We start from the raw sequence: 27402 nt of genomic DNA on the forward strand, positions 1-27402 counted from the left end.
CTTCTCACTTGCCCCAGGGCAGGTTTGGAGACAGAGCAGCCAGCTGTGAAACAAAGACCAAATCCACAGTTCTGGGTGGGGTTGGTTAGAGCCCGCTGATGTCACAGACAGGGGACCTGTTTATGACAAGAGGAAAGGATGACAAATTGGGAGTGACATGTCCGGAAGGATGCAGATGGGAAGTAGGGTTGGGACAGAAGTTAGGACAAACTGGTGTTTATCTCTGGTTGTGGCTAAGGCAGGCCTGATAGTCCAGACGCCATAGACTGGACACTCGGTGTGGACCTACCTTGTGCTAGGCTTGCCTGAGTTCTGTGTTCAACTTCACAAATTAAGGGCTCAGGACAGGGCAACACACACAGGAATGGTGGCCAAGGGCATTCAAACTCAAGTCTACCAACTCTGGTCCTGCGCTTGAGGAGGCTCCCTTGGAAATGCCTCTTAAAGCAAAGACAGTTTCTGGATTCCCCAGCCCCCTCACCCTCAGCTGCCACCCTTCTCAGGCTCAAAAAGATTCAAAGCTGTCACTCCGCTGAGGTTTGAGACGCTGGGGACCAGTTGTCAGCTTGCAGAGGTGCCCTGCGCTTTGGTCAGCACCGAAGAAAACAGGCCCAAGGCGCTCCCTGGGGTGTGTGAGGACCGACCTTCACCCCAGCTGTAGGGCGTGTCGTGTTCTGTCCACTCAGCCCCATCCCTCTGAGGTGATCCCCCGGAGGGCACCCAGATGGTGCCTGTTGAACAAGAAGTTTGAGGAAGAGCAAGGGTGGGCGTCACCTGACTGCCACCCCTGAACTCAGGCAGCAGGTTTGGGTTTCACAACTTGAACTCCTTGGGGCCATGTGGGGTTTGAAGGAGAGATGTCCACCTGGAGGGCCGGCACGTGCACCTTCCCCCCTTGCCTCCTTTCTAGTTTCCTGGAAGCCATGATCAGGAAGCAAATTCTCTCCAGCCTTCTCCCAAGCCTGGGAGAAGAGCCTTGAGGACAGTCTGTCCCAGCCCACACCACCACACAGACCAGAGACCAAGGAGGCCCAGGGCCCACCTCTGTGCCGCACATACCAGCTCTTCAGTATGCTGAGGTTTCTTGAGGATCGTTCTTACCTGTCATAGGACTTGCCCAAGGCCAGTGGCCTGGCAAGAGGACAGTGGGGAAGGGAAGGAGGGGCTGGAGAGGGTTCAGCAATTTAGAGCCCTGGCTGTTCTTCCAGAGGCTCCGGGTCTGATAGCCAGCACTCACGTTGGAGGCTCACAACTGTCTATATAACTTCAGTTCGGTGAATCTCCTGGCTTCCAAGGACACTGCTCGAATGTGGTTGACAGGCATGTGACAAAATACCCACACACAAAATAATAGAGGACAACCAACCACCATTCCTGTCCTCTGCTTTCAAAATCAAAGCTTTAAAGCTTGGGCTGGAATGGCAAGTATGAAGACCTGAGTTCAATCCCAAGAACCCTCATGAAAGCCAGTGTGGTGGTACATGCTCGGGACCCTTGTCCTGGGGAGGCAGAGACAGGCAGACCTCTGGGATGTGCTGGCTAGCCAGCCAGCCAAGCCTGTGAGAGACCCTGCCTGAAAACATAAGGTAAATGATATCTGAGGAAGAACACAGGCATGTACACACACACACACACATACATCCATATACATATATACACACATATATCAGCACATATACGTGCTTTAAAGCTTGTATGTATAGCACTCATGAGATACTGGGTTTAATCCCCCAGCGCTACAAATAAGTAAATAAATTAATCAATTGTCAGCTATCAGCGTTCAGACTGCAGTCTTGACCAAACAGCCATATGTTTCAATTCCAGCTCTGCTACTTGCTGGGTTGAGCCTGGCTTTTGCCTTCTAAGCCTATTCTTTGGGCTCCGAAGAGCTCTGTGTTTGCTTCCTCCCCTGAGCACCATGGGTAGGGCTACTCAGGGTGGGGGATATAGAGAGCACGGTACCCCACCCAACACCCAGAATGAGACGGGGACCCACCCTTCCCTGAAGCAGCTCAGACAGGGTGGCGCCCATGAGCTGCAGGGGTGCAAGGTAAGGGGGCTTGGGCCTGGCTTCCTGTGCACCCAGAGATTGGTAATGGCAAAACCACATGGGCTGAGCTGAGCAGAGCGTGGGAGCCCCTGTGGTGAGCTGGAGCAGCACAGGGGAGGATTTGGGAAGAAAACTCAGGATGATGAAACCACCATATGTCCACCCATTTGGAACACTGGACATTCCGCAGGAAATAAGCGCAGCGTGACAGGCAGGGAGGTGGTGTGGGGGCTGACACGGGTTAAAATATGAGGGAGTCTCCACTGGCCCAACAGAAACCTTCAGACAAGCCCTGAGCAGCAGAAGCAGGGGTATTGAGTTCCCTGCACCATAGCTATTTCCTAGACAGCAATGTTAGGCCAACCGGAGCCCCACGAGGAGCCCCATGCCACCTCACTTCCCCTTGTATCCAAGCAGGTGCCTCTTTCATCATACATTAAAAAGTGTTGCTGGGCAGTGGTGGCGCACGCCTTTAATCCCAGCACTCGGGAGGCAGAGCCAGGCAGATCTCTGTGAGTTCGAGGCCAGCCTGGTCTACAGAGCAAGATCTAAGACAGGCACCAAAACTACACAGAGAAACCCTGTCTTGGGGGAAAAAAAGTGTTCAGAGAGAGGGTAAAAGTTTGCCCAAGGTGTTCTACCTGGGCCACAGCAAGCAGACCCATTCGACCCCAGAGCTGGCTAGCTCCTGTTCCCAGCTCTCTGGGGTAGAGGCAGCAGCAGCCATTCTTGGAATGCAGAACCAGGGCTTTTGTGGCACTTCTGAAACCAGGGCTAGGAGACTCAGCCACTCCCATGGGGCTGAGTCTGGATTTTAGAAGAGGGAACTGCAAGCCTGGGCTCAGGAAGCCTGAAATGTGGCCACAAAAATGGCTGGCATCCTTCCCCCAAGCCCATCTTGAATTGGTTCCTTCCAGAGACACCTAGGCTTCCTGCTCCAAGAACCTTCCTCTTCTGGGTCTCTCTCCTCTAGGAAGTTTCTTTATTCTTCTAGGCCTGGGGCTCTGAGTTGACAACTCCCTTTTCTTCATCCAAGGCCTTTTACAGGACCATTTGCCCAATCCATCTAGGTAGGACTTTGTGTTGTTCTTTATGCTCCACAGCCCATGGTACCCTTCTGCTGCTGGCAATGGAGAGGCCAGGCACTCAGGGTGTGGACTACAGGAAGGACCTAGAACTGTGTGTCACAGTCCTGGCCTCCCTGTGAAGGGGGTGGATAATAATATGCCTGGCTCTGATGGAGATAAGAGATCTGTGACCACTTTGAAACACCAAGGAGCTCTTTAAGAGAGTAAGGTGTTATCTACTGCCAGGGCCTCTCCCAAGAGCTGGTGCCAACACCTCCACACCAAGGAAGCTTGGGAGTCACGGGAGAGCTGTGGGGTAGCAGGTCCCTCCTGCAGACCTAGCTGATCCTCGGGAGGCAATGACCACAGAGTAAGCCTTGGGCGGAGACAGAATGACATTGGTCTGACTGCTCAGACTGGCCGGGGCCTAAGGCTCTGAGGCTGACAGGTTCCTCATCGACTGGGCTGGACCATGAGCCAAGTGCTCTGCTGTGAGCAAGGCCAGGCCTCTGGAGATCAGAGAGCAGGACCAGCAGGGGGAAGGGTGCCAGGTCTAGGAGCTTTTGTGAGCGTTAGGGCTAGAAGTCCCGCCATCTATTGCAGCCAGAACAGGGTCCTGCAGAGAGTGAGCCTCTAAGAACTTTCTGACAGGGAGGCTCCGATGAAGTGAGCAGTCGGGACCACTTACACAGACAAGGAAGCAGCGGCTTGCATTGATGAGCCAAAAACCAATTCGGGGGCTCAGGATGCAGCTCAGCTGCTGGAGGTCTTCCTCAGCATGAACAAAGCCATGGGCTTGTTTCCCCGAGACTTCATGAAACAGGTACACTGGAGGAAGTGGAGGCAGAAGAAGGAGTTCAAAGCCAACCTTTGCTATACAGTGTGGAGATCTGAAGTCCAACCCAGGATACATACAACTGAGTTTCAAAACAATCAAAAAAATTAATACAGAACCTAAAAGAATTGAGTGCCTGAGAGGTCTGGAGTGCTCATTTATTTATTTACTTATTGAGACAGGGTCTTTCATTTCTTGTTTTGTTTGTTGTTTTTCAAGAGACAGGGTTTCTCTGTGTAACATCTCTGGCTGTCCTGGAACTTGCTACTCAATTTGTAGACCAGGCTGGCTTCAAACTCACAGTGATCCACCTGCCTCTCCTTCCTGAGTGCTGGGATTAAAGGCATATGCCTCCACCACCTGGTCTTTCTATATAGCCCTGGCTGTCCTAGAACTCACTATGTAGACCAGACTGGCCTCGAACTCAGAGATCTGCCTGCCTCTGTTTCTGGAGCGCTGAGCAACCATGTCCAGTTGGAGTATCTGATACAAATATGAGTCCCAGCTCTGCCCTTGTGCAGCACTAAATCTTCTTCTCAGTTTCCCCTCCACTCTGGTCTGGAGTTGGGGATGGGTTTTTCTCAGAATTCAGCTTTCAGAGAGGTTAAGGGCCTTGTGGTAGTGATGCAGAGAGTGAGCCAAGACCTGCGGCCTGGACAGCTGGCCCTTGACTGACCCCTGTAGCGAGAGAATCAGCATTCCAGGACCTGGTCTCAACCTCCTAGTTCTGCAATGAGAACTTGCTTACGCCAGACATCCGCTCCTCCCCTGGTCTCTGGCGCCGCCTTGTGGCTTCGTGCCTTCTGTGGGCCCCATCCCTGCCCGGCGTGAGAAAGGCTCAGAATCCCTCAAGAGAGACCCAGCAGGGCTCCGTCAAGCTACCTAGCAATCTCAGCACCTCTTGGCTATAGTGTGTTCCAGACCAGCCTGGGTTATCTGAGACCCTATCAAAAACAAAAACAAACAAACGAAAAACCTAAGTCCAAATTCTCGCCTGCCCTTCCCCCTCCCTTGGCAGCAGTGCCGAGGCTGCCCAGATTTGAATTTGAATCCTGAGTCTCCTTCCCAGCCTGACTGATCTGGGAAAGAAACGCACGCCCGTGTTTCCCCCATTTCAGACTGTGGACTGCACGGAGAAGGGGCTCTGCAGAGATCAAATGAGACTCGCAGTGTTTCTAAACCCCGTTTGACAGCAGTGAGGTCCATTCAGTTTGCCCCTGCAAACACTCAGAAGGCTTCCTCCCTCAACACCGGGAACCTGATCCTGTCTTACACCCTTCCGTGTGGTATTTGGTTCTGGAGAGAACCACGGTCTCGTAGGGTCAAGGCCAGCACAGCTGGACACAGCTGGCCAGAAATGAGAAACCTCGCTGGACAGAGCCAGCACCTCCTCCCTCTTTGCTTCCTTCAGCCCATCTCGGACTTCTCGCGCCCTCCACATTCCAGGTCAGGCCGCTGGCCTTATTCCCGCCAAAGCCTTAAAAAGCGGTACCACCTAGGTCCGTCCACACGAGGGGCTAGTTTCAGAGACCCCCATTCTCAGCCTTCTTTCTTCTAAGCCTCAGTGTATTCATCTGCTAAATGAGTATGCCCACCCCTACCTCAACTTCATGTCTCTGGGTTAGCTTCAGCATTTAAAGGAGATCAGAAACTTTGGGGGGGGTTGGTGGATGTGTTGCCTTAGCGCGGCTTGCAAACCGGGACGAGAGCGGACTACAACTCCCATCCGGCTCCAGGGCCGCAGCGGTCCCCAGCCCCTCTGGCCTGGCTAAGGGACTGGCGGCTGGCCGGGGCGCGAGGCAAGTTGCGGCGCCCTGGGCAAGCCCCATCTAGGTTAGGGCCCCAGGAGGGTGCAGGCGGGGCAGGGCTGGGACTGGGGCGGCACTGGGATCAGATGGGCCTCTTGCGACCCCAATGGACCCCCTCCAACCCCGCCCAGGAGTTACTTTTCGTGTCCCGCCTTCCCACTTCCTGGCCGAGGGTCGGCCCCGCCCCCGCGCGCCTCCGCCTTCCCACCTTCACCTTCAGTCGCGGCTCCCATTGGCCGGCGCGCACCTGCCCGTCCGTCGGGGGCGGGCTTGGAGGGCGGGGCGGGCGGCCAGGTGAGGGAGCGCGGGTGGCGACGGAGGAAGGTGACAGCGGGGAGGGCGGGAGGGTGGGGGGAAGCCGCGCAGAGCGAGCCGCGGAGCCACGGACGGGCCGCCGGACGGACGGACGGACGGACGGACGGACGAGGCATGCAGGCGGCCTGGCTCTAGCCCGGGTTGCGGGGCTCCAGCCGCAGCTATGGAGCAGCGGCTGCGTGCGCTGGAGCAGCTGGTACGGGGCGAGGCCGATGGCAGCCCGGGGCTCGACGGCCTCCTGGATCTGCTGCTGGGGCTGCACCACGAGCTCAGCAGCGCCTCCCTGCGCCGGGAGCGCAATGTGGCGCAGTTTCTGAGCTGGGGTGAGTGGCCAGGGCAGCACCCGGGAAGGGAGGCTGGGGGAACACCAGCCAGAGCTCCACCTCCTCAGACCCTTCCCCAGGGAGGGCACACTCCAGAAACTTCCTCCTGAAGACACGCTAACTCCTTGCACTGTCTCTAACGCTTGCCGTCGGACTCCACAGCGCGCTCACCCACCTGCACCTTACCTCAAATTCCCAGACACAGGGACAGGTACACAACGTACACTTCACACACACGCTCATTCCCAGCTGCAGACCCCAGGCATATGTTGCCAATACACATCCTCCACAACGGTCACCTACAGGATTCCTTGGTCACACGTCACATGTCACACTTCATGCCCCACCCAGAACACACATTCAGGTGGACGCCCGTTTTGGGTCACATAAATACACCGACTTTCTCAATCTCCTTTGTTCTTCAAGAGATTGTCACTTTGCTCTGGGACCCCTCTCATCTGTCTGGCTCTTCCACACACTCAGAAATCCTCAGACTTCACCTTGCAGACAAGACCCCTCACCCCATTCTTTAGCCCGGACTAAGGACCAACCTCAGCCCCTTTGGGCTATTTGGGGTCTCATTGGAAGTGGGTCTGGCCTCTTTCCTATTTGACTCATCTGAATCCTTGGGGACGGATGACCTAGGGTGACCCTAAACCCCGTGTGGGCACCGGTGCCATCACAAGGGTCCCCTGGTCACACCTGGCCAGGCTTTGAGGGGGAGGGCATAGGAATTGAGCCTGGAGGGTGGGGTGTTTGCCCAGGAGGTGATCAGCGTTCCTGGCGCTCCTGAGCTGTGGGCAGGCACAAGGCTGGGCCTGGTATGGTTAGGGGTCTACCACCCAGACTTGCCATTTCTGCCTGAGAGAAGTTATAGGGCCCTGGCCCTGCTGCCTCCCTGTCTCTCTGTGACTCTTGTGTGTTATGCATGTATCTGAGTTAGCATTACCCCACCATGACATCCGTGTGTGTGTGTGTGTGTGTGTGTGTGTGTGTGTGTGTGTTTCTCCCTGCCTGCCTCTGGCACCTCTGCCTGGGACCCCAACATAGGGGACGTCTGTTGACATCTCCCGAGGTAACTCCAAGGCCAGGCGTGACTCACGCCTCTCCTGCCCCAACTTGTCCCTGCTCCTGCCCAGAGCCCCCACCCCCTCTGGCAAGACAAAGGTACTGGGCACCTTGTCCAGAGAGTTGGATAGTCTTGGTTCTGGACAGCAGGTTTGGCCATGTGACTGGTGGTCATCTCCGACAGCCCTGCCAGGCTGCTAGCTGCTGCTCTCCAGCTCTGTGCAGAAACCTGGGAAGAGACGATTAATTTGTGTAGTGAGGTTTCCAAACCGCCCCCGCTGTGGGGGTTCTGCCTGATAAACCTGTGGAGCAGCTCTCTGTCTCTCACCCACAGGCCCGCCCAGCTGGCAAGGAGTTTACCGTCTGGCAGGGGGAAACTGAGGCAAACCGCCAGACCATAGATGACCCCCCAGTCCTCACTGGTCGCTCCTGTCTTCCTCACTTCCCAAGACTCAGTGCCCTCCCCCCTGGCCTAAGGCCACTCCAGTTCTGGGGAGAGCCTGGGAGTGTCTGGACATGGCCCTTGTGGAGGTGTGGGGGGGACTGTGATGTAGGAGGAGGTACCTAGCTGTGCAAAAGCCTCATCCAGAGAGGGAGGCAGGGCTCCCAGCGGCAGGCTGTCAAGCCTGGAAGGAATCCTGTGTGCTCACGCCCTCGGGTGCTGGCATTGGGCACCAGGTGAAGGTTCTGGCCCTGTTTTTGAGTCTTGTGAGTACCTGAGCAGACTGGCCTCTGTTCTTGACCCAGGGGCCCCACTTGGGGAGCACAGAGCAGAGACTGTCCTCCCTGCCCTCAGGGGCTGCCCCAGGCCTTTCCTCCAGCCAGATTGCTCTGTGCATACAGGGTCCCCAGACCCAGGCCCACAGCTCCTGAATGGCAGAGAGACCTTTCTGGGGACAAGGAATGTCACCTATCCAGTTCCCAGATAGGGCCTGGGCTGGCCTTGAGGGACCAAACGCTGTGAACTAGGGGTAGGAGTGCTATCCTCATTGTCTCTAGGGTGACCTGGGCAGCCAGGATCAGGACCCTGGCTGGGGAGGACCACAAAGTCCCTCTGTGCCTCAGGTAGAGGTTACCTGGAGTCTGGAGCAAGGGTCCAGGGAGGTTCTGAAGCCAGGCGATCCACTGCGTCAGGACCCTCACTGTGCTGTGGACCATGACTAAATGGGCCCTGGCTCTGACTGGCCTCTTGGCTGGGTTGTCTCTGGGAAAGTCATTCCTGTCCTAGCCTCCTGGGAGGTCCCAAGGAGAAGGCTCTGAGTCCACTCTGTCCCCTCAGCCGGCCCCTTTGTAACAAAAGTGAGAGAGCTGCGTCTGCGGAGAGATGACTTTGAGATCTTGAAGGTGATTGGCAGAGGGGCCTTTGGGGAGGTAAGTGAATGTCCTGGGGTGGGTGGGGAGGAGGGGCCTTGCACTCGGTCTGGTCTAACACAGTCCATGCTTGGTGCCCTCCCTCAGGTCGCTGTGGTTAGACAGAGGGACAGTGGCCAGATTTTTGCCATGAAGATGCTGCATAAGTGGGAGATGCTGAAGAGGGCTGAGGTCAGTCTGGGGTCAGATGCACCCTGCAGATGGGTAGGGGAAGGTGTGTGTGCTGAGGTCAGCCTGGGGTCAGATGCACGCTGCAGATGGGTAGGGGAAGGTGTGTGTGCTGAGGCCAGCCTGGGGTCAGATGCACCTTGCAGATGGGTAGGGGAAGGTGTGTGTGCTGAGGTCAGCCTGGGGTCAGATGCACCCTGCAGATGGATAGGGGAAGGTGTGTGTGTGCTGAGGTCAGCCTGGGGTCAGATGCACCCTGCAGATGTGTAGGGGCAGAGGATGCCACTCCCCATGGCCACCTGTCTCCTCCCCTCACAGTAAACCTTACTTAAGATGCAGTGGGATGAATCCCCATCCTTCTTATGGAAACACTGAGGCCCACCACCAGAAAGCCTGGGCTCAGGTTCATCCAAAGTCAGCCCAGCCTGGACTTGAGCAGAGCTGTTCCTTTGATCAGAGCCTCTGGGCTTGGGAGTCCATTCCCTGGGCTGGAGAAGGGGGAGTTCCCGGGGGCTGATCCCATTCTACCCCCTGCTTTCCAAACCTGCTTCAGACGGCCTGTTTCCGGGAGGAGCGAGATGTTCTGGTGAAGGGAGACAGCCGCTGGGTAACTGCTCTGCACTACGCCTTCCAAGATGAGGAATACCTGGTGAGGATCTTTGAGTGGTGGAGGAGCCTAGCCTGGGATGAAAGAGCCTGTCCCCCGTCATTTCCTGGGCCTAGAGCCTCCTTCCTTAGCTCTGTTTAAGAACTAGTTACCTACCGGGCATGGTGGGGTTACTTTAGTCCCAACACTTGGGAGGAAGAGATCGGCTGATCTCTGTGAGTTCAAGGCCAGCCTGGTGTACATAGTGAATTTCAGGACAACCAGAGCTTTATAGTGAGACCCTGTCTTAAAACATAAAAAGCTAGCCACCCAGTGGTTGCCAAAGACACTGCTCACCCCTGTCTTCCCAGAGCCCCCATGACACAGTGTGAGGTCAGTGGGTGTTCTGCGTCTGACTCTTGGCTCTGCCCTCCAGTACCTGGTGATGGATTACTACGCTGGCGGGGACCTCCTCACGCTGCTGAGCCGCTTTGAGGACCGCCTCCCGCCGGAGCTTGCCCAGTTCTATCTGGCCGAGATGGTGCTGGCCATCCACTCCCTGCACCAGCTGGGCTATGTCCACAGGTGGGGCCCCAGGTGCTCTCACTTCCCAATCTCCCTCCCCAGAGCCATCTAGTAGGGCCTGCCAGGGTGCCTGTCTTACAGGTGAGCAAGGCAGAGCTTTGCGCAGATGTTCAAACCCACCCAGTTCATGGTGGCAGAGGAGTGGGGTGGTGTCCTTTCAAGGGACATCTGTCCAGCATCCCCACAGTGCACTTTGCAGCTCCTAGAATCAACGCTACGGACCTTTTCCTCCAGTCTGGCTGCCCTTTTCTTCCTCGGCACTGGCCTTCACTAACTCCCACATGCACACACAGACGACAGGAATATGTGTGGGCATGCACACAGGCAGGTGTGCACCTGAGCATGTGTCTAAACACATGCACACATATTAAGGCTTTCTCTCTCCCACCTTCCTTTAGGGATGTCAAGCCTGACAACATCCTGCTTGACATGAATGGCCACATACGCTTGGCAGACTTTGGCTCCTGCCTGCGTCTCAACAACAATGGCATGGTAAGGAGCCCACCTGGAACTGGAGCTGAGGATAGCAGGCCAGGGGCAGGGGCATTAGGTTCCAATAGGGGGTACCTGGAGAGTGGGGTGCCTGATCCAGTCCCATGGCCTCATTGGCACCAACACCCCTGCCACAGGTGGATTCATCAGTCGCAGTTGGGACCCCAGACTACATCTCTCCTGAGATCCTGCAGGCCATGGAGGAAGGCAAGGGTCACTATGGCCCCCAGTGTGACTGGTGGTCACTGGGAGTCTGTGCCTATGAGCTACTCTTCGGGGAGACACCCTTTTATGCGGAATCTCTGGTAGAAACCTACGGCAAGATCATGAACCACGAGGTTAGACTGTCTTGTATGACTGTAGGTAGCTTCAGACCAAGATGGGCTTCCAGCCTGACCTGCCTCCTCCCGTGGCCCACAGGACCACCTCCAGTTCCCCTCAGACGTGCCTGATGTGCCCGCCAGTGCCCAGGACCTCATCCGACAGCTGCTGTGCCGCCAGGAGGAACGCCTTGGTCGTGGTGGACTGGATGACTTCCGGAACCACCCTTTCTTTGAAGGTGTGGATTGGGAGAAGCTTGCAACCAGCACAGCCCCCTACATCCCTGAGCTTCGTGGACCTGTGGACACCTCTAACTTCGATGTGGATGATGATACCCTCAACCATCCAGTGAGTGACAGATGTCTCTGAAAGAGGCTTGGCTTGACCTTCTGAGCCATGAGAACCTACCTCAGATGTTCCCTGCAGCATTTGAAGGGCTGGGGTGAGGCCTTTGGACCCCCGGGGCTCATGAGAGCTATGGCTCACCTTGGTTGGCTCATCTGCTCGGTGGATTGTACCAAGTGAAAGCTCTTTAGCCCTAGCTGTTTGGAAGGAAACCCCTTGTAGCCTCTAGGAGATCTTGACTACAAAGGCTCATGGCAGTTGTGGTCCCTTTTTTGGGGGTGGGTGGGATGGGAGGCAGAGGCAGGCTGTGTTATTTCCCAGGTACACACCTGAGCAAATGCCCAGTTCGTGGGGCCCTTCTGGTTCTCACTTGGTCTGTGACTCTGACTCTACTTCCCTCTCCTGTAGGAGACGCTACCACCACCCTCTCATGGGGCCTTCTCAGGCCACCACCTGCCATTTGTAGGCTTCACCTATACCTCAGGCAGGTGAGTCTGGTCATCACACCTGCTGGGAAGCTGGGAGCATGTGTGGCCTATCAGAACCCCGAGGGAAGGGACAAAATGGCTTCAGCATGTGAGAGGTACTCCTCAGTTCTCTGTCCTCAGGGTCAGAGTCATGGCTATGCCCCTGGGACCTGTGGCTACCCTGTTCCATAGACTGTTAAATGTACTAGATTCATAGCCGAGGCTCTGAAGGGCCTCTACTGTCCCGCTTCATTGGCCTCTGTAAAATGGGTGGGAGCTTTACCCACTCAGATACCTTGGGTTGGGCTGAGACCCAAGAGAGGCACACATGTAACGAATGCCCTGAGCAGAGCTTCCCGGCGAGGGCCGCTGGTCCTGGGTGTGGACCGGCAGACTCATCTCACCCGTAGCTTTTGAGAACTCTTGCTAACTTTGTTGCTTGCTTTTTGTACATTTATTTACTTATTTATTTGATTAATATTTGTGTATGGGTGTGGACATGATGTGCCACAATGCACTTGTAGAGGGCAGAGAACAACTTCCAGAAGTCATTTTTCTGCTTCCACCATGTGGGCCCCAGGGACGGAATCGGATGTTGGCCATATTGTCCAAGGTCACCCAGCTTGTACAGGTCTTCCAAAGGCCGGTGTGAGCTAATGGTTCTCTCCCAGCTTAGAGCTCAGGCCTGGGTCCAGAGTGATGTGCCCTGGGCGTTTCTTGGATGGACAGATGATTGGTACATGAGGGTGGTTTTCTGCTAACTCTGTTCCCTTGTCCCTCTTCAGCCCTGGTGAGGAGAAGAGCACTGAGCTAGCAGCTGCCCCAGAGCGGAAGCTCCACCACATGGAGCAGGAGAAGGTGGAGCTCAGCCGGAAGTGTCAAGGTACAGGGACATCTGGGCGAGGCTGAGACTGTCAGGCCAGGGTGAGGGTAAAGTGCCTCAGGCCCAGCTACTCACCCAGGGGCCCTTCTCCTGCCAGAGGCCCTGCATGGTACCTTACAGCCCCAGGAGCTGGTGTGGTTGCAGAAGGAGGTACAGATTCTTCAGGAGAGACTGGCAGGTATCCCTTTCCTGTTCCCGTAACAGCCTGGTCCTTTCTGGGTCCCAGCCCTGCCTCCTGCTCTGTGTGTGCTGTGTGATGGGGGGAAGTGGACCCCTCCCCCGGCTGTGGGGAAGGCTCTGTGAGATCCTGCACAGGGAATGCCTGACTGAGGTGGGGGTGGTCCTGTGTGCAAATCTCAATGACTTCCTGACAGAGACACTGAGGGACAGCAAGGCCTCCTTCTCACAGACTGACGGCCTCCCTGCTGGGAGCCCAGGCCCGGATTTCCAGCTACAGCAGGAGAAGGACCGCCTCCAGCAGGTGAGCACTAGGTGAGGTGGGTGAGTGACCTGGAGTTCCGTGTCCCTGAGGTCAGTGCCCTGAGCCGGCCTTGTCCTTCTTGGCCTGCTCCTCAGGAGCTGACCGAAGCTCAGTCGGCACTGCGGGTGCAGGCTGCCGAGCTGAGCCGAGCCCAGGACCGGCAGGAAGAGTTCCTCCAGAGGCTGTGGGAGGCCCAGGAGAGGGAGGCGGCCACAGCCAGCCAGATCCAGGCCCTGAGCTCCCAGCTGGAGGAAGCCTGGGTTGTCCGGAGAGAGGTCAGTGATGACAGGGGGAGGGGAGAGTGCAAGGATTTGGGTCCAAGATGTTGGGGACCCCATGTCCCCGTGCCCCCCTGTGTGGCCGGTGTACGCCGAACAGGGCCCTGGTGGTGAGATGGGTGTCTGGGGCCACTTGTCACCGCTGGGTGGGACTAAGTCTTTGTCACAATGACACCAAGGGGGTGAGATGGACAGGGTTAGCATTTCCTTGCCCCTGTACCCCATCACAGCTGGAAGGCCAGGTGGCCGCCCTGAGTCAGGAGGTAACAAGGCTCCGGGGACAATGTAAACAAAGCCGTGAGAAGGATTCTTCCCAGGCCAAGGTATGGAGGTTCCCCCCACTTGGCAAGAGACACTCTCCCTTAGCCTGACCCCTCTTAGAGTCCCAGGGGTGGGCCATGGCGTCTTAAACCCCTACCTTGCCCCCCTCCACACTGTCAAGACCATCCGTGCGGCCCCTGAGACCAATGGCATGGGATCACCCGAGGGTCAGTCTCAAGAGGCCCAGCTGAGGAAGGAGGTGGCCGCTCTGAGGGAGCAGCTGGAGCATGCCTGCAGCCAGGGGTGAGTGCGTGCTGACCGGGGTAGCCAGGAGAGGACAGGGCAGCAGCGCTGGGCTGGGGGTCAATGCCGTCTGCTTGGCCTTCTCCCCAGGACCAGTGTTGGGAAAGAGGAGGCCCTGTGCCGACTGCAGGAGGAAAACCAGCGGCTGAGCCGGGAGCAGGAGCGGGTGAGCAGGGTGGACAGGCAAGGGGCGGGCGGGGTGCCAGCCGTGTCAGGGAAGAGCTCCCAGGGTCCCAGCTGCTGGGCACACTGTAGCTCATGGGAAGCGTGGAAGGGAACGGGGCCCAGAATGGTGGTGATCTGTGGGGAGACCGGCAGGGGTCAGGGGCAGGGGTCGGGCCGCTGGCACTCAGCCAGGACTGCGAGGGCCCCTGGGACTGAACCCACCTTCCTCTGTGGCCTCAGCTGGCAGAAGAGCTGGAGCTGGAGCTACAGCGCAAACAGCGTTTGGAGGGTGAACGGCGGGAGACCGAGAGCAACTGGGAGGCCCAGATTGCTGACATCCTGAGCTGGTGGGTGCTGTGGGGCTGGGTGGAAGCTGGGCATGGCTGAGGACCCAGACCGTGACACACGGCCCATTCCCATCCAGGGTGAATGACGAGAAGGTCTCGAGAGGCTACCTGCAGGCCTTGGCTACTAAGATGGCTGAGGAGCTGGAGTCCTTGAGAAACGTGGGCACCCAAACACTCCCTTCCCGGCCTCTGGTGAGCCCCATGCGCAAGAGCCGTGGCTTATGTGTCTGTGTGTAAAGGTCAGAAGACAGCTTTCGGGAATTGGTTCTCTCTTCCCGCCGTGTGGGTCTCAGGGATCGAACTCAAGTCGTTGGCTCTGGCCGCACACACGCTTTGCCTTCTGAGCCGTCTGTTGTCCCCCCCCCCCGACTCCAGGTTTATGCCGAGGGTTGAGGAAGGGAAGGGTGGGGCCCTTGGGTCCGCTCTAGCGGAAGGGAGGGAGTCTCTGAGCCCGCCGGTCCCGGAGAACGTCTTCAAGGGAACCTCCTTGGCTGCTCCCAGGACCACCAGTGGAAGGCACGGAGGCTGCAGAAGATGGAGGCCTCGGCCCGGCTGGAGCTTCAGTCAGCGCTGGAAGCTGAGATCCGGGCCAAGCAGGGTCTGCAGGAGCGGCTGACCCAGGTGCAGGAGGCCCAGCTGCAGGCAGAACGGTGAGGTCACGGTGAGGTCACGGGCAGGTACCACGGGAGTGGGGTCCGTGCCGAGGCCGTGGCGAGCCACCACCCTCTCCCTCCAGCCGCCTGCAGGAGGCTGAGAAGCAACGCCAGGCCCTGCAGCAGGAGGTGGCCGAGCTACGGGAGGAGCTCCGAGCCCGGGGGCCCGGGGGTGAGTGCCCGTGGCCTGCCTACCCTGGGGCTCGTCCCCAGCTCCAGTCTCACGAATGCCAGGGAGCTCCCTGACAGCTGTGCCCCTAGGAGAGAAATCCCTTCCTCCCACACATCACTGCTTACACCAGCACCTGCCTGTCACTCAGCACTCAACCAACACTGTTGCATGCCAGTCTCCTCCAAACCCCACCTGTGGACATGTCTGCATCTTACTGAAAGGGAAACTGAGGCCCACACCCACCTCTGGTTCCTTAGCCTAGGGACAACCACCTCAGTTACGAGTACGCTTTGTCTTCAGATGCCAAGCCCTCCGCCTCCCTCATCCCGCTCCTGTCCTTCTGGAACACCGAGGTAAGAACCGGGAAGAGGGACTGGTTAGGGGGGAGTCCTGGTGAGAACAGGGTGGCCCTGACTCTCTTCCCTCCTCACTCATCCCCCAGAAGGATTCTGCCAAGGACCCTGGCAATTCAGGAGAGGCCCCAAGGTCTGGAGCAGAAGCAGAGCTGAGGCCAGAGGGCCGCCGCAGTCTGCGCATGGGGGTGAGGCCAGGCAGAGCTCCGCAGGCAGGCGAGGCTGGGCTCTGCCCCCCTCCCTTCTGACCTCTCTCTCTCCCCCTCCCTCTCCCCCTCCCTCCCTCTCTCTCCCTCTCGCCTGCTGCAGGCTGTGTTCCCCAGAGTGCCCGCTGCCACCGCTGCCCCTGTAGAAGGTCCTCCTGCTAAGGTCAGTGGCCGGGGGGCAGGAGAGGGTGAGGCCTTCGGCCCTTCCCCGTAACCCCTCTGGGACTCCCCCACCCCTGAAGGCCGTGTTTGGGGTGCTGGTGCTGGTTTTTGGCATGGCCTCACAGGCACTCAGAGTTGACATGGCCACTTGACCTGGCCTCTTGGCCATCTGGCCCTTTGGGGTGGAGCTCGGGGCGCTGAGAGGCCCTGGCAGGAATGGTAGCAGCATGTCCCCCTTCACAGCCCGGCTCACACACGCTGCGTCCCCGGAGTTTTCCATCGCCTACCAAGTGTCTCCGCTGTACCTCGCTGATGCTGGGCCTGGGCCGCCAGGGCCTGGGCTGTGATAGTAAGAACTCTTCTCCTTCAGGATCTCCCTCACAGCCTCCAGGGTGTGACCCCGACACACCCAGGCTCTCCCTCAACCCAGCGTTACCCATGCCTCTGGGTCAGATTTCCCCTACTCAGTTATTCCTCCTCACTTGATGGCAATGGGTGACAGACAGTTCAGGTGTCGCTGGCCCCGAGGGAGCTGCCTTGGAGGCTCAGGTCCTTGCCCTGGGCTGCCTGACCTGCTTCATCCTAACGGAAGTCTCCGTCTCCCCACAGCCTGCGGCTACTTTTGTCACTCAGCCTGTGCCCCACAGGCCCCACCCTGCCCCGTACCCCCTGAACTCCTCCGCACGGCCCTGGGAGTGCACCCCGAAACCGGCACAGGCACTGCCTATGAGGGCTTCCTGTCGGTGAGCTGTGACTGAGGGCTGAGGAGGCTGGGTATGGGGGCCCAGGACCTGTACAGCCCTCCATGCCCGTGTCCCCGATAGGTGCCGCGGCCCTCAGGCGTCCGGCGGGGCTGGCAGCGTGTGTATGCGGCGCTCAGTGACTCCCGCCTGCTGCTGTTCGACGTCCCTGATCCTCGAGGAGGCCTGGCCAGTGGGGTCCTCCTGCAGGCCTTGGATCTGAGGTAGGTGCCAGGCAGTGACGCAGGACGAACCACAGGTGGGGAGGGGTCCGTGCGGGGACAGTCTCTCATTTATCCTTTGCTCCTCCCAGGGATCCCCAGTTCTCCGCTACCCCTGTCTTGGCCTCAGATGTCATCCATGCCCAATCCAAGGACCTGCCACGCATCTTTAGGGTGAGTGCTCAGGGCAGGGTGGCCCCACCTCCCTCGGCTTCCCATGCTGGCCCTGTCCTGGTCACTGCTGCATCTCAGCTCTGTCTCTCTGTCAGCACCTCATCTCCACGGGCCGTTTGTCCATGGCCACCATGAGCTGGCCACACACCAATCTGGCTATGTCCTGTTTGGTTAAGGCCCTTGAATGGCGGCCCAGGACCTTCAGGAGGCTCTCAAGCAGTACTTTGAGCCACCCAGCATCTGAGCCTGCAGACTTTCTCAGCCCTCAACCCTGGGGCCCTACCTGCTCTAGCCATACCTTGTTCCTTCCAGCTCCCAGAGTGCCTTGCATTCGTGTATAACTCCTTCTTGGTCTCATTCCTTTGCACAAATTTGTCCCTTGGGCCCAGGTTCACTAACACTGGGTGGTAGTCTTGTCCCCTGGGCAATTATCCTTCAACTCTTGGCCTGCTTGAGGGATTCTTTTTTTTTTAAAGATTTATTTATTTATTTATCATGTATACAGCATGTATGGCTGCAGGCCAGAAGAGGGCACTAAATCTCGTTACAGATGGTTGTGAGCCACCATGTGGTTGCTGGGAACTGAACTCATGACCTCTAGAAGAGCAGTCGGTGCCCTTAACCTCTGAGCCATCTCTTCAGCCCCCTGTTTTTTTTTTTTTTTTTGGTTTTTCGAGACAGGATTTCTCTGTGTAGCTTTGGAGCCTGTCCTGGAACTCACTCTGTAGCCCAGGCTGGCCTCGAACTCACAGAGATCCGACTGCCTCTGCCTCCCAAGTGCTGGGATTAAAGGTGTGCTGCACCACCACCACCACCACCACCACCACCACCACCACCACCACCACCACCACCACCACCACCACCCGACAGCCTGAGGGATTCTAATCTGTGTTCCCACATTCCCGTTATGGCGTCCATCACTGGGCTCTGAAATTGCCGGTGTCCTTGTCTGGTCCTCCAGCTTGCTCCCTGCCTGGTACTACAGCCAGCTAGCATGCTGACAAACGTCAGCAGGGAAGGAAGGAAGGAAGGAAGGACGGACAGCTGGCTGGCTCTTGGTTGAAGCCCTCCAGCCTGACTTCCCTGTCTGCAGGTGACAGCCTCCCAGCTGACGGTGCCACCCACCACATGCACCGTGCTGCTGCTGGCTGAGAACGAGGGGGAGCGGGAGCGTTGGCTGCAGGTGCTGGGCGAGCTGCAGCGGCTGCTACTGGACGCGCGTCCGAGGCCCCGGCCCGTGTACACCCTCAAGGAGGCCTATGACAACGGGCTGCCGCTGCTGCCCCACACGCTCTGTGCTGCCGTCCTTGGTGAGTCTTCACTGCAGGACCGTCACCCCGAGTGGCCTGTGGGGAGAGTTCCGATAGTGGGGAGGCGCTAGCCGAGGCCAGGCACAAACGCAGAGCCTCTTGGCCCTGCTCTGTGTCGCTGTGCGCTGAGCCATGGGTCAGGAGCCAGACAGCCCGGCTTCTCACCACTTCATCTTCTGTGGTTCAGGTTCTCTTCTGCTGTTATTTTGGTTTTTGAGACAGGGTCTCTCTACATAGCTCTAGCTGTCCTGGAGCTCACTCTGTAGACCAGGCTGGCCTCCAACTCACAGAGATCCGCCTGCCTCGGCCTCCAAGTGCCGGGGTTAAGATTAAAGGTGAGCACCACCACACCTCGCCAGGTCTCCTTTTTCTAAGAGAATCTCCAGTACGTGGGAAGAGCAGAGGTTTCAGGGAGAAACAGGTGTCCTGGGAGGCTGAGGCAGAAGGCTCCAGAGTTTAAAGTTAGTCTGAGCTGAGCTACATACAGAGGCCTTGTCTCACAAAACCAAAAACGCCAGGCAGGGCTTGGTGCCTGTGTATAATGTCAGCACATGTGAGGTCAAAGAGGAAGGGTCAGCAGCTCCAGGTCGTCCTCAGCTAATGAGCAGTTTAAAAAGCAAAATAAACAACAACAAAAACTGGGTAGGAGAGCTATCCCAGTGTTAAAAGCACTAGCTGCTCCTCCACAGGACCTGGGTTCAATTCCCAGCACCCACATGGGAGTTCGCAACCATCAATAACTCCAATTCTAGAGCATCCAACACCGTCTTCTGTCCTCCACTGCACCAGGCTCACACATGGGACACAGATGTGCATGCAGGCAAAGCACCCATACTCATAAAATAAAATAATTCTTTAAACAAAAAATCAGACGCCGGGCGGTGGTGGCGCACGCCTCTAATCCCAGCACTCGGGAGACAGAGCCAGGCGGATCTCTCTGAGTTTGAGGCCAGCCTGGGCTACAGAGTGAGATCCAAGACAGGCACCAAAACTACACAGAGAAACCCTGTCTTGAAAAACCAAAAAAAAAAAAAAAAAAAAAAAAAAAGAAAGAAAGAAAAAGAAAGGTGCTGTCCTGACTTTATAGAAGGAGAGAGTGAGGTTTACCCAGGATCCCACAGCTCAAGGTAGTGGGCCTCACTGTGACCCGTTACCAAGGCCCTTCCTCATTACAGCCAGTATAAACTTCGAGCAAGAAGGGCCCATGGATAGGGGTGGGTGGACAGTGTGTGGGGTCACCAATTCTATCGCCTCACGGTGTCCCTGGACAAGCTCTCTGACCTCTGTCTGACCTCTCTTCCTCTGTCAGACCAAGAACGCCTTGCCCTGGGCACTGAGGAGGGGCTGTTTGTGATCCATCTTCACAGCAATGGTACCACATGGCTGGACCAGGGAGGGTGTGGGCCCGGGCGGGGCCAGCCCCAGGGTCCCCGTGGCCATGGGCACCTGCTGCTGCTGCTCACCCACGCGCTCCTCTCTTCTGCCGACTCTACAGACATCTTCCAGGTGGGGGACTGTCGCAGGGTGCAGCGGCTGACTGTGAGCCCTGCTGCCGGCCTGCTGGTTGTACTCTGTGGCCGTGGTCCCAGTGTGCGCCTCTTCGCCCTGGCTGAACTGGAGAACGCGGAGGTGGCAGGTGCCAAGATCCCCGAATCCCGAGGTTGCCAGGCTTTGGCAGCCGGACGCATCCTGCAGGCCCGGACGCCGGTGCTCTGCGTAGCAGTCAAACGCCAAGTGCTCTGTTACCAGCTGGGCCCAGGCCCAGGCCCCTGGCAGCGCCGAATCCGAGAGCTGCAAGTGCCAGCTCCAGTGCAGAGCCTGGGCTTGCTGGGTGATCGGCTCTGTGTGGGTGCTGCAGGCACCTTCGCTCTCTACCCGCTGCTCAATGAGGCCGCACCCTTAGCGCTGGGGACCGGCCTGGTGCCGGAGGAGCTGCCGGCGTCCCGCGGGGGCCTGGGTGAGGCACTGGGTGCCGTGGAACTCAGCCTCAGTGAGCTCCTGCTGCTCTTCGCCACGGCTGGTGTCTACGTGGACGGCGCTGGCCGCAAGTCACGAAGTCACGAGCTACTGTGGCCAGCGGCACCGACCGGCTGGGGTAAGGCCAGCAGAGGGCCCAGCAGGGTGGGGCCAGGCCCTGGAGGTCCTGCCGTCCTGTTCTGTCACGAGTGGCTTGCCTAGGACCCTCCTCCAAGCCTTTGCCTTTGTTCTTCCTGACTTCATCTTCTACCTGGCCAGCTTCAATGGCAGCTCGGGCCTGGAGCAGTCATGCCATCATAAGTGACCGTCGTGAGTGCTGCCATTGCCAGGACCCTGTTTGCGTTCCTCCCCTCTCCGTGACTGCTTCTCTCTCACGCCACCTCTTGGTTTGGTTCAGACCTCTGTCCTGGGCCTTGTCATCACCTCCTTTGTGACTGCCTTTGTGCACTGGGGCCTGTAGAACAGGCTGGGGTTGGCTCCTTCAGCCAGCACCAGCCTGGGCAGGCACACCCTGGGGCTGTGCTTGTTTGGAAGAATGCACAAACGAATGGACGGACAGACGGACGGACGGACGGACGGAGCAGAGGCCTGGGCTGGTGTGGTCACTTGTAGCTGATGTGATGGGGTGGAGCCTAGAAAGGGGGACTGTCCTTGATGAGCAAAGGCTCTCCTGTGGTGAGGACCGGGGTTAAGTGCCCCCCAGACTGCCACTGGCCTGGCCTGCCCTCCCTCGCCAGCTGTGTGACCTTGACCATTCCTTTGCTCTGAGATTTCCATGACCTCATCTGTAATGTCCAAGATCCCGGTGATTATGGTACCTGCTCCTGCTTGGAGCTGCCGGAGAGTTGAGAGGACAAACATGCCAAGTATTTTGAACTGTGTGGGCATGTAGTGAGTGCTGGCTATTATCTCATCTGTTACAGAGCTGGGTGGGGCAGGCTCTCCGTGGGACAGAGGGAACAGGCTCAGAGAGGTGCCTGGTCTGCCCGCGGCTGCACAGGACATATCGGCTGTTTCTCACCTGCAGGTTACACAGCACCCTACCTAACAGTGTTCAGTGAAAACTCCATTGATGTGTTTGATGTACGGAGAGCAGAATGGGTGCAGACTGTGCCGCTCAAGAAGGTGAAGGTCTACCCCAGACACAGGTGGGATGGGGTGGGTAACGTGGCCTGACCTCTGTGGTTTTTGCCTCAGGTGAGACCCCTGAATCCAGAGGGCTCTTTATTCCTCTATGGCACCGAGAAGGTCCGCCTGACCTACCTCAGGAACCCATTGGCAGGTGAGGGAGTGTGTGCCTGCCTACGTCTGTGTGCATTCACCTGTGCATGAGTGTGAGCTCGTGCACCCGCTGGCTGGGACGTGTGAGCTCCTCCCCAGCCCCCTGGTTTTTCCACAGAGAAGGACGAGTTTGACATTCCCGACCTCACTGACAACAGCCGACGCCAGCTGTTCCGCACCAAGAGCAAGCGCCGATTCTTCTTCCGGGTGTCTGATGAGCTGCGACAGCAGCAGCGCAGGTGCGCATGTGTGGTGCGGCTGGGGCTGGTGGGCGGGGCTTTCTGCTCTTAGGGGCGGGGCGAGGTTTGCAGCCCTGCTCTCTACACTCCCTCTGCTTGCAGGGAGATGCTGAAGGACCCTTTTGTGCGCTCCAAGTTCATCTCTCCACCCACCAACTTCAACCACCTGGTACACGTAGGCCCTACGGACGGGAGGCCTAGTGCCAGGGACGGGGCCAGGGTGAGTCCTCCCCAGAGCCAATCACAAACCTCCCTGTAGTGTTTGATCCAATCACAGGCTTGTGTTGATTGCTTGGCCGTTGAGGCAGGTGACTCCTCCCTCAGATACCTGACCTCAGTACATCCCTGCCAGGAGCTGAGTTCCCCTGGATGGCCTGCGCTTCCTGGCCCCAGCCCTTCTGCACTGTCCCCTGACACAGTTCTCTTCCAGGAACAGAGGAGCAGAGGTGCCCGCAGCTCCGGGCCGCAGCGGCCTCACAGCTTCTCAGAGGCATTGCGGCGCCCAGCGTCCATGGGTAGTGATGGCCTTCCTGGAGAGACAGACCCCAGTAAGGGCAGCCCTACAGCCTGAGCTGCTTGCATGCCTCCTCCAAGTTACCACTCCTTCCGACCCTTAGATCTAACCCAGGCATTTTGTCCTTCCGTCTCCCTACCCTTGCCAGTAGTGAAGAGGAAACCTTGGACATCTCTGTCCAGCGAATCAGTGTCCTGCCCCCAGGGGTCCCTGAGCCCTACAGCATCCCTGATACAGGTGAGCAGCCAGTGGGTAGGGCTTCTCTCCCCTCCCCCCTAAAGTCCAGACAGCTTTTGGCTAAGCTCTGCATTGGGACAGGAGGCCAGAGGCCCACCTGAGCACATAAGGTCTACAGAGTTACTTACTTCAGCCCTGGAGGCACTTAGAGCCATCTGCAACTCCTGGCTCTCCAGTCCCTAGCCATGTGCTCCCAGTCAGGGAGGACCAACCCCCTTGAGCTTGTCCCACTTGCAGATCGAAGATGTTACCATGTCACCTGTGTGAGGGGATGATGCACAGTGCCAGATGCATAGGAGCAGTGTAACAGGAGCTCTTGAGATCGTGTGTGTAACGTGTGTGAGAGTGCAGGTGTAGACATGCTGCACCACGCATGTGGAGGTCAGAGGACAACATGTTTCTGCCCTGTGTGCTCCAGGCTGGGTAGCGCACAAACTTCCAGCTGATACTCCTGTACCGATGTTTCCCATCTCACCATAGGCATGCTGGGATTACAGATGTGTGACTAGATCTGGCTTTTTACCTTGGGTAAAGCTTAAACTCAGGTCGTCGGGGTTGTGTGGCAATCATTTCTATCTGCTGAGCCATTTCCCAAGCCCTAGAATTGTGTGTGTATGTGTGTGTGTGTGTGTGTGTGTGTGTGTGTGTGTGTGTGTGTGAGAGAGAGAGAGAGAGAGAGAGAGAGAGAGAGAGAGAGAGAGAGAGAGAGAGAGAGAAGCATAGGGTCTTGTACATACCTGCTAGGTAAACACTCTGCCACTGAGCTATACTGTTTTTGTGGGAGGGTTTGAGACAGGGTCTCTCTGTTTAGTTCTGGCTGCCCTGGAACTCACTCTGTAGACCAGGCTGGCCTTGAACTCAAAGAGATCCTCCTGCTCCTGGCCCCTGATTACTGGAATTAAAGGCACACACTGCCATGCCTAACCTGAGCCACATTCTTAACAAAGACGCAGCCTAAAGATGGGGAAGAAGTCATATGGGAACATCCTGTTTTGTCTGGGGTTAGGGAAAGACCTGAGAGGACCTGGGAGGGCTCCCACCACCCTCCCGCCACACCTCTTAACTGCCCCATCTGCCCTCACACTCCAGCCGTACAAAGCCACTCGGAGCCCCAACCCACCGTTTCTCTCACACGTTCAGATCCTTGCCCCTGCTGTTCCCGCTCCTTTAATGCTTTTCCTGCCTTCAGTGCCCAGGCTGCCCACCACTGTCACCTTCAAAGCGTTCTTGGCCACATGGTCAGGTGTCACTGCCACCAACATCCCTCTTGGTTCCTGTGCTGTGGCCAGGCTGCCTGCCCGCCTTCCTTCCTTCTCTCCCCCCTTCTAAAGGGTCTCATGTAGCTCAGGCTAGCCTTGAACTCACGGTTCTCCTGTCTCCGCCTTCTGGGTGCTGGGTTACAGGCATGCATCTCTCACCCAGCTTGTGCTGTCATTCTCCTCCATGCTTCCTCCTTCATCTGGGGATCCATAGTGTGCAACATGACCTGCTAAATGTTCTTTAATAAAAAACCTGGTACCAGATATTGGGATAAATGCTGAAAGATCAGAGAGACAAAGGAACAAGCCACCTCTTACCTCTAGGACTCCTCAGCCTGAAAAGCCTCAACCGGTAGGCCTCTAGCTGAATGAACTTCCTTAGCCGAAAAAGCCTCTAGCTGAAAGAGACGCTTCTGCTGAAAAGCCTTTAGTTCCTGTCTCCTCATGCCTTATATACCTTTCTCCGCCCCGCCATCACTTCCTGGGATTAAAGTTATGTGCCACCACTGCCTGGCTCTGTTTTCTCTCCTAGACTGAATCAATCTCATGTAGTCCAGGGTGGCTTTGAACTCACAGAGATCCAGACAGATCTCTGCCTCCCAAGTGCTAGGATTAAAGGTGTGTGCCACCACTGTCTGGCCTCTATATTTAATCTAGTGGCTTGTTCTGTTCTCTGAACTTAACTTCAGGCAAAGTTTATTAGGGTACACAATATATCACCACATTGGTGGTTGGGGTTAGTTTTCATTTTTCTGCCTAAAGTAAAGCATGTTTTTGACTGAATGTGAATGAACGACACACTGAGTTTGTTCCTGGCAGTTCTGGATTCTTTGAGGACTCTCCACCACACCTCAAGTGTAGCTTCCTTTAGGGTCCTGTAGTGCAAGTGCTGGGTCCTTCGAGACCCCTGTGAGGCACTGACACCATGAGAAAAGAGTCTTTTGTCCCTCTTCCCATCTGACTTCCTGTTCTTCCCTCCAGGTCTCAGAGCGGCCCCGAAGTCTCCCTCCAGACCCCGAGTCAGAGAGCACCCCCTGATGCCCTCTGGCAGTGCCCACCCCAGTCCCAGGACAGAAGGAGTGAGGAAGTGAAGAGCTCGTGGGATACCATACTCCGGCTGGTCCGGGACATGTTGAAATTCAGACTCAGGGAGAGCCTGGGTGGAGGCCTAAGAGTAAGGCTTGCCTGGCTCCCCAGGAATCAGTCTGACTCCTGGCCCTCACCCTGCCCTTCCCCTGGGCTTCCAACACAGGCCTACAATGGCCTCTGGGAGTGCCATGGCTCTGATGCCCGGGGATGATTGTGCCAAAGCTGTGCTTCGAAGGGCCAAGCCCTGGGAAGCTGGTGGGAGTCAGGATGAGGAGTGGGGAGGGGTAGGTCCCTGGGAGTATGCTGGGTGTCTCGTCTGGGTAGCCTGGCCCCCAGCTGAGACCAAGATGGAGCGTGCCAAGGTCTGTGCTCAGGGTTAGGCTGGGAAATGTGGGCTGTGGTTTAGAGGGGAAGGATAGAAAAGGAGAAGGAATGTTGCAGGTGAAAGAGGTGAGAGAGGCGAGGAAGCAGAAGAGGAAGTGATGCACGCAGGAGGAAAGAAGGACAAAATGAGTGATGAAGAGTGATGAAGAGGAGGGTACTGGAGAGACAGGAGAGATGAGGAGGGCAAGTGAGCAAGGGGAAAACCAGACCCAGGAACCCCTCTCCGGGGAGGGGTTTAGGATCGAGAGCAGGACTATTGCCAGCTAATCCGTCCAGGAAAAAGTGGTTCCTAGGCAGGGAGGGGTTGGGAGGGTATTTATAAGGGCTTCTTGGTGGGAGATGGACACCCTGTGGGGGCCACTGGAGATCTCCAGGCACATTTTTCCTTCCCAACAAGGAAGGTCCTTTTCTGGAAGCTTCAACCAAGTGTATTAGGGGAACATAGGGGGCATTTTATTATTGATTACAGTCATTATTATTGTTATTATATTGCTATTTTTATTAAACCTTGCCCTGCTACAGTGTGGGGAATAAAATAAGTATTTATCTCCTTAAATGGCACATTCCCGGGAGGGATGGATCCTAATGCTCTGAGATGCAGCAAGAAACCAATAAAGCCAACTTTGTAAGCTGCTGGCCTCCCCACCCGGGTCTGTCTTGTTGTGTAAACATGGGAGTGGGAGGTGGGAGTGGGGTTCATGGATGATGAAAGACTGGCCTCTGTGTGTGTGCATGCTCTCGAAAAGACCACAGGACAGCTTTGAATGTTCAGGAGCTGTAAACCTTGGATGGTGTTTTTTGTTTGTTTGTTTTGTTGGTTGTTTGTGTTTTTTGTTTGTTTTTCAAAAGACAGTGTTTCTTTGTGTAGCCCTGACTGTCCTGAACTATCTCTATAGACCAAGCTGGCCTCGAACTCACAAAAATCTACCTGCCTCTGCCTCCCAAGTGCTGGGATTAAAGGCTTGTACGACCACCACCTGGCATGTTTTTATTTTTGAGACAAGGTCTTAACTATCTGTCTCTGGCAGCTAGCCTGGAACTCACTATGTAGACCAGGGTCACATCAATATGATTGAGATATACCTGTCTCTGCCTCCCAAGTGCTAAGATTAAAGATGTGTGCAACCACACCCAGCCACGTCAGGTTTTGAGGTGGGCTCTCTCTCTATCCTGGACTTGGTAGCATAGGCTGGCCTGCCAATGTGTCCCCGGAATCTGCGCATTTCCCCCTCTGAAGAGCTGGGATTATAAGGTGTGCCACGACGTCCAGCTTTCTCACCTGTGTTCTGGGGAATCAAACTCGGGTCTTCATGCTTGTACAGAAGCATTTTACCAACTGAGCCACCCCCCTTACGCATGGCCTGTGTCTGGAAGAATCATGAATGGGGCTGAAGAAATAGTTCATTGGTTAAGAGCACTGGCTGCTCTTCCAGAAGATCTGGGTTCAATTCCCAGCACCCACCTGGTGGCTCACAAACAACTATGACTCCAGTTTCTAGGGATCTGTTACCCTCTTCTGAACTCCAGGTACAAGATACACACATGGTGTTCTTACATACATGCAGGCAAAACACACATAAAAATAAACCTTTTAGAGCTGGAGAGATGGCTCAGAGGTGAAGAGCACTGGCTGCTCTTCCAGGGGTCCTGAGTTCAATTCCCAGCAACCACACAGTGAAGTATAAATCTAATCTTTATCAGTGAAAAATCAGGAGTCAAATATTGGGGTAAGAACCTGAAAGATCAGAGAACAGGGAGTAGCCACCAGTTGCTTCCTACCTTTTCCATTCCTCCATCCAAAATGGCCAAGATCCTCTCTCAACCATGCCTTACTACTTCCTGGCTCCTCTCTGTCTACAGTCCTCCAAACATTTATGGTCAGCTAGTGGCTAGCTCAGCCCTCTGACTCCAA

The 27402-nt window shown here is 56.6% G+C and overlaps 1 protein-coding gene across 3 annotated transcripts; it reads left to right on the forward strand.

The window, feature by feature from the left end:
* The first annotated feature begins 6110 nt into the window (after nucleotides 1-6110).
* Cdc42bpg (CDC42 binding protein kinase gamma) lies at nucleotides 6111-26123 on the forward strand. 3 transcript variants are annotated; one of them, XM_006980692.4, is made up of 37 exons: nucleotides 6111-6398; nucleotides 8746-8837; nucleotides 8925-9008; nucleotides 9559-9654; nucleotides 10028-10176; nucleotides 10575-10668; nucleotides 10806-11006; nucleotides 11089-11337; nucleotides 11743-11822; nucleotides 12587-12684; nucleotides 12782-12862; nucleotides 13059-13165; nucleotides 13261-13440; nucleotides 13674-13766; nucleotides 13886-14007; nucleotides 14098-14173; nucleotides 14413-14519; nucleotides 14597-14711; nucleotides 15021-15169; nucleotides 15256-15344; nucleotides 15645-15697; nucleotides 15787-15885; nucleotides 16007-16066; nucleotides 16309-16414; nucleotides 16675-16808; nucleotides 16890-17029; nucleotides 17119-17200; nucleotides 18294-18510; nucleotides 19820-19882; nucleotides 20006-20605; nucleotides 21515-21612; nucleotides 21685-21769; nucleotides 21887-22007; nucleotides 22110-22227; nucleotides 22438-22555; nucleotides 22670-22758; nucleotides 24999-26123. In XM_006980692.4, exons 1-37 carry the CDS (start codon nucleotides 6239-6241, stop codon nucleotides 25053-25055), a joined length of 4662 nt encoding a protein of 1553 aa, XP_006980754.2. In that variant the 5' UTR covers nucleotides 6111-6238; the 3' UTR covers nucleotides 25056-26123. The 3 variants fall into 3 exon arrangements, with proteins under 3 accessions (XP_006980754.2, XP_006980755.2, XP_015854615.2); XM_006980693.4 differs by having other exon boundaries at nucleotides 6116-6398; nucleotides 22673-22758; XM_015999129.3 differs by having other exon boundaries at nucleotides 6116-6398; nucleotides 15790-15885.
* The last annotated feature ends 1279 nt before the right edge of the window (nucleotides 26124-27402 follow it).

The sequence above is a fragment of the Peromyscus maniculatus genome, chromosome 1 (assembly GCF_049852395.1).
Source record: "Peromyscus maniculatus bairdii isolate BWxNUB_F1_BW_parent chromosome 1, HU_Pman_BW_mat_3.1, whole genome shotgun sequence".
Classification (NCBI taxonomy): domain Eukaryota; kingdom Metazoa; phylum Chordata; class Mammalia; order Rodentia; family Cricetidae; genus Peromyscus; species Peromyscus maniculatus.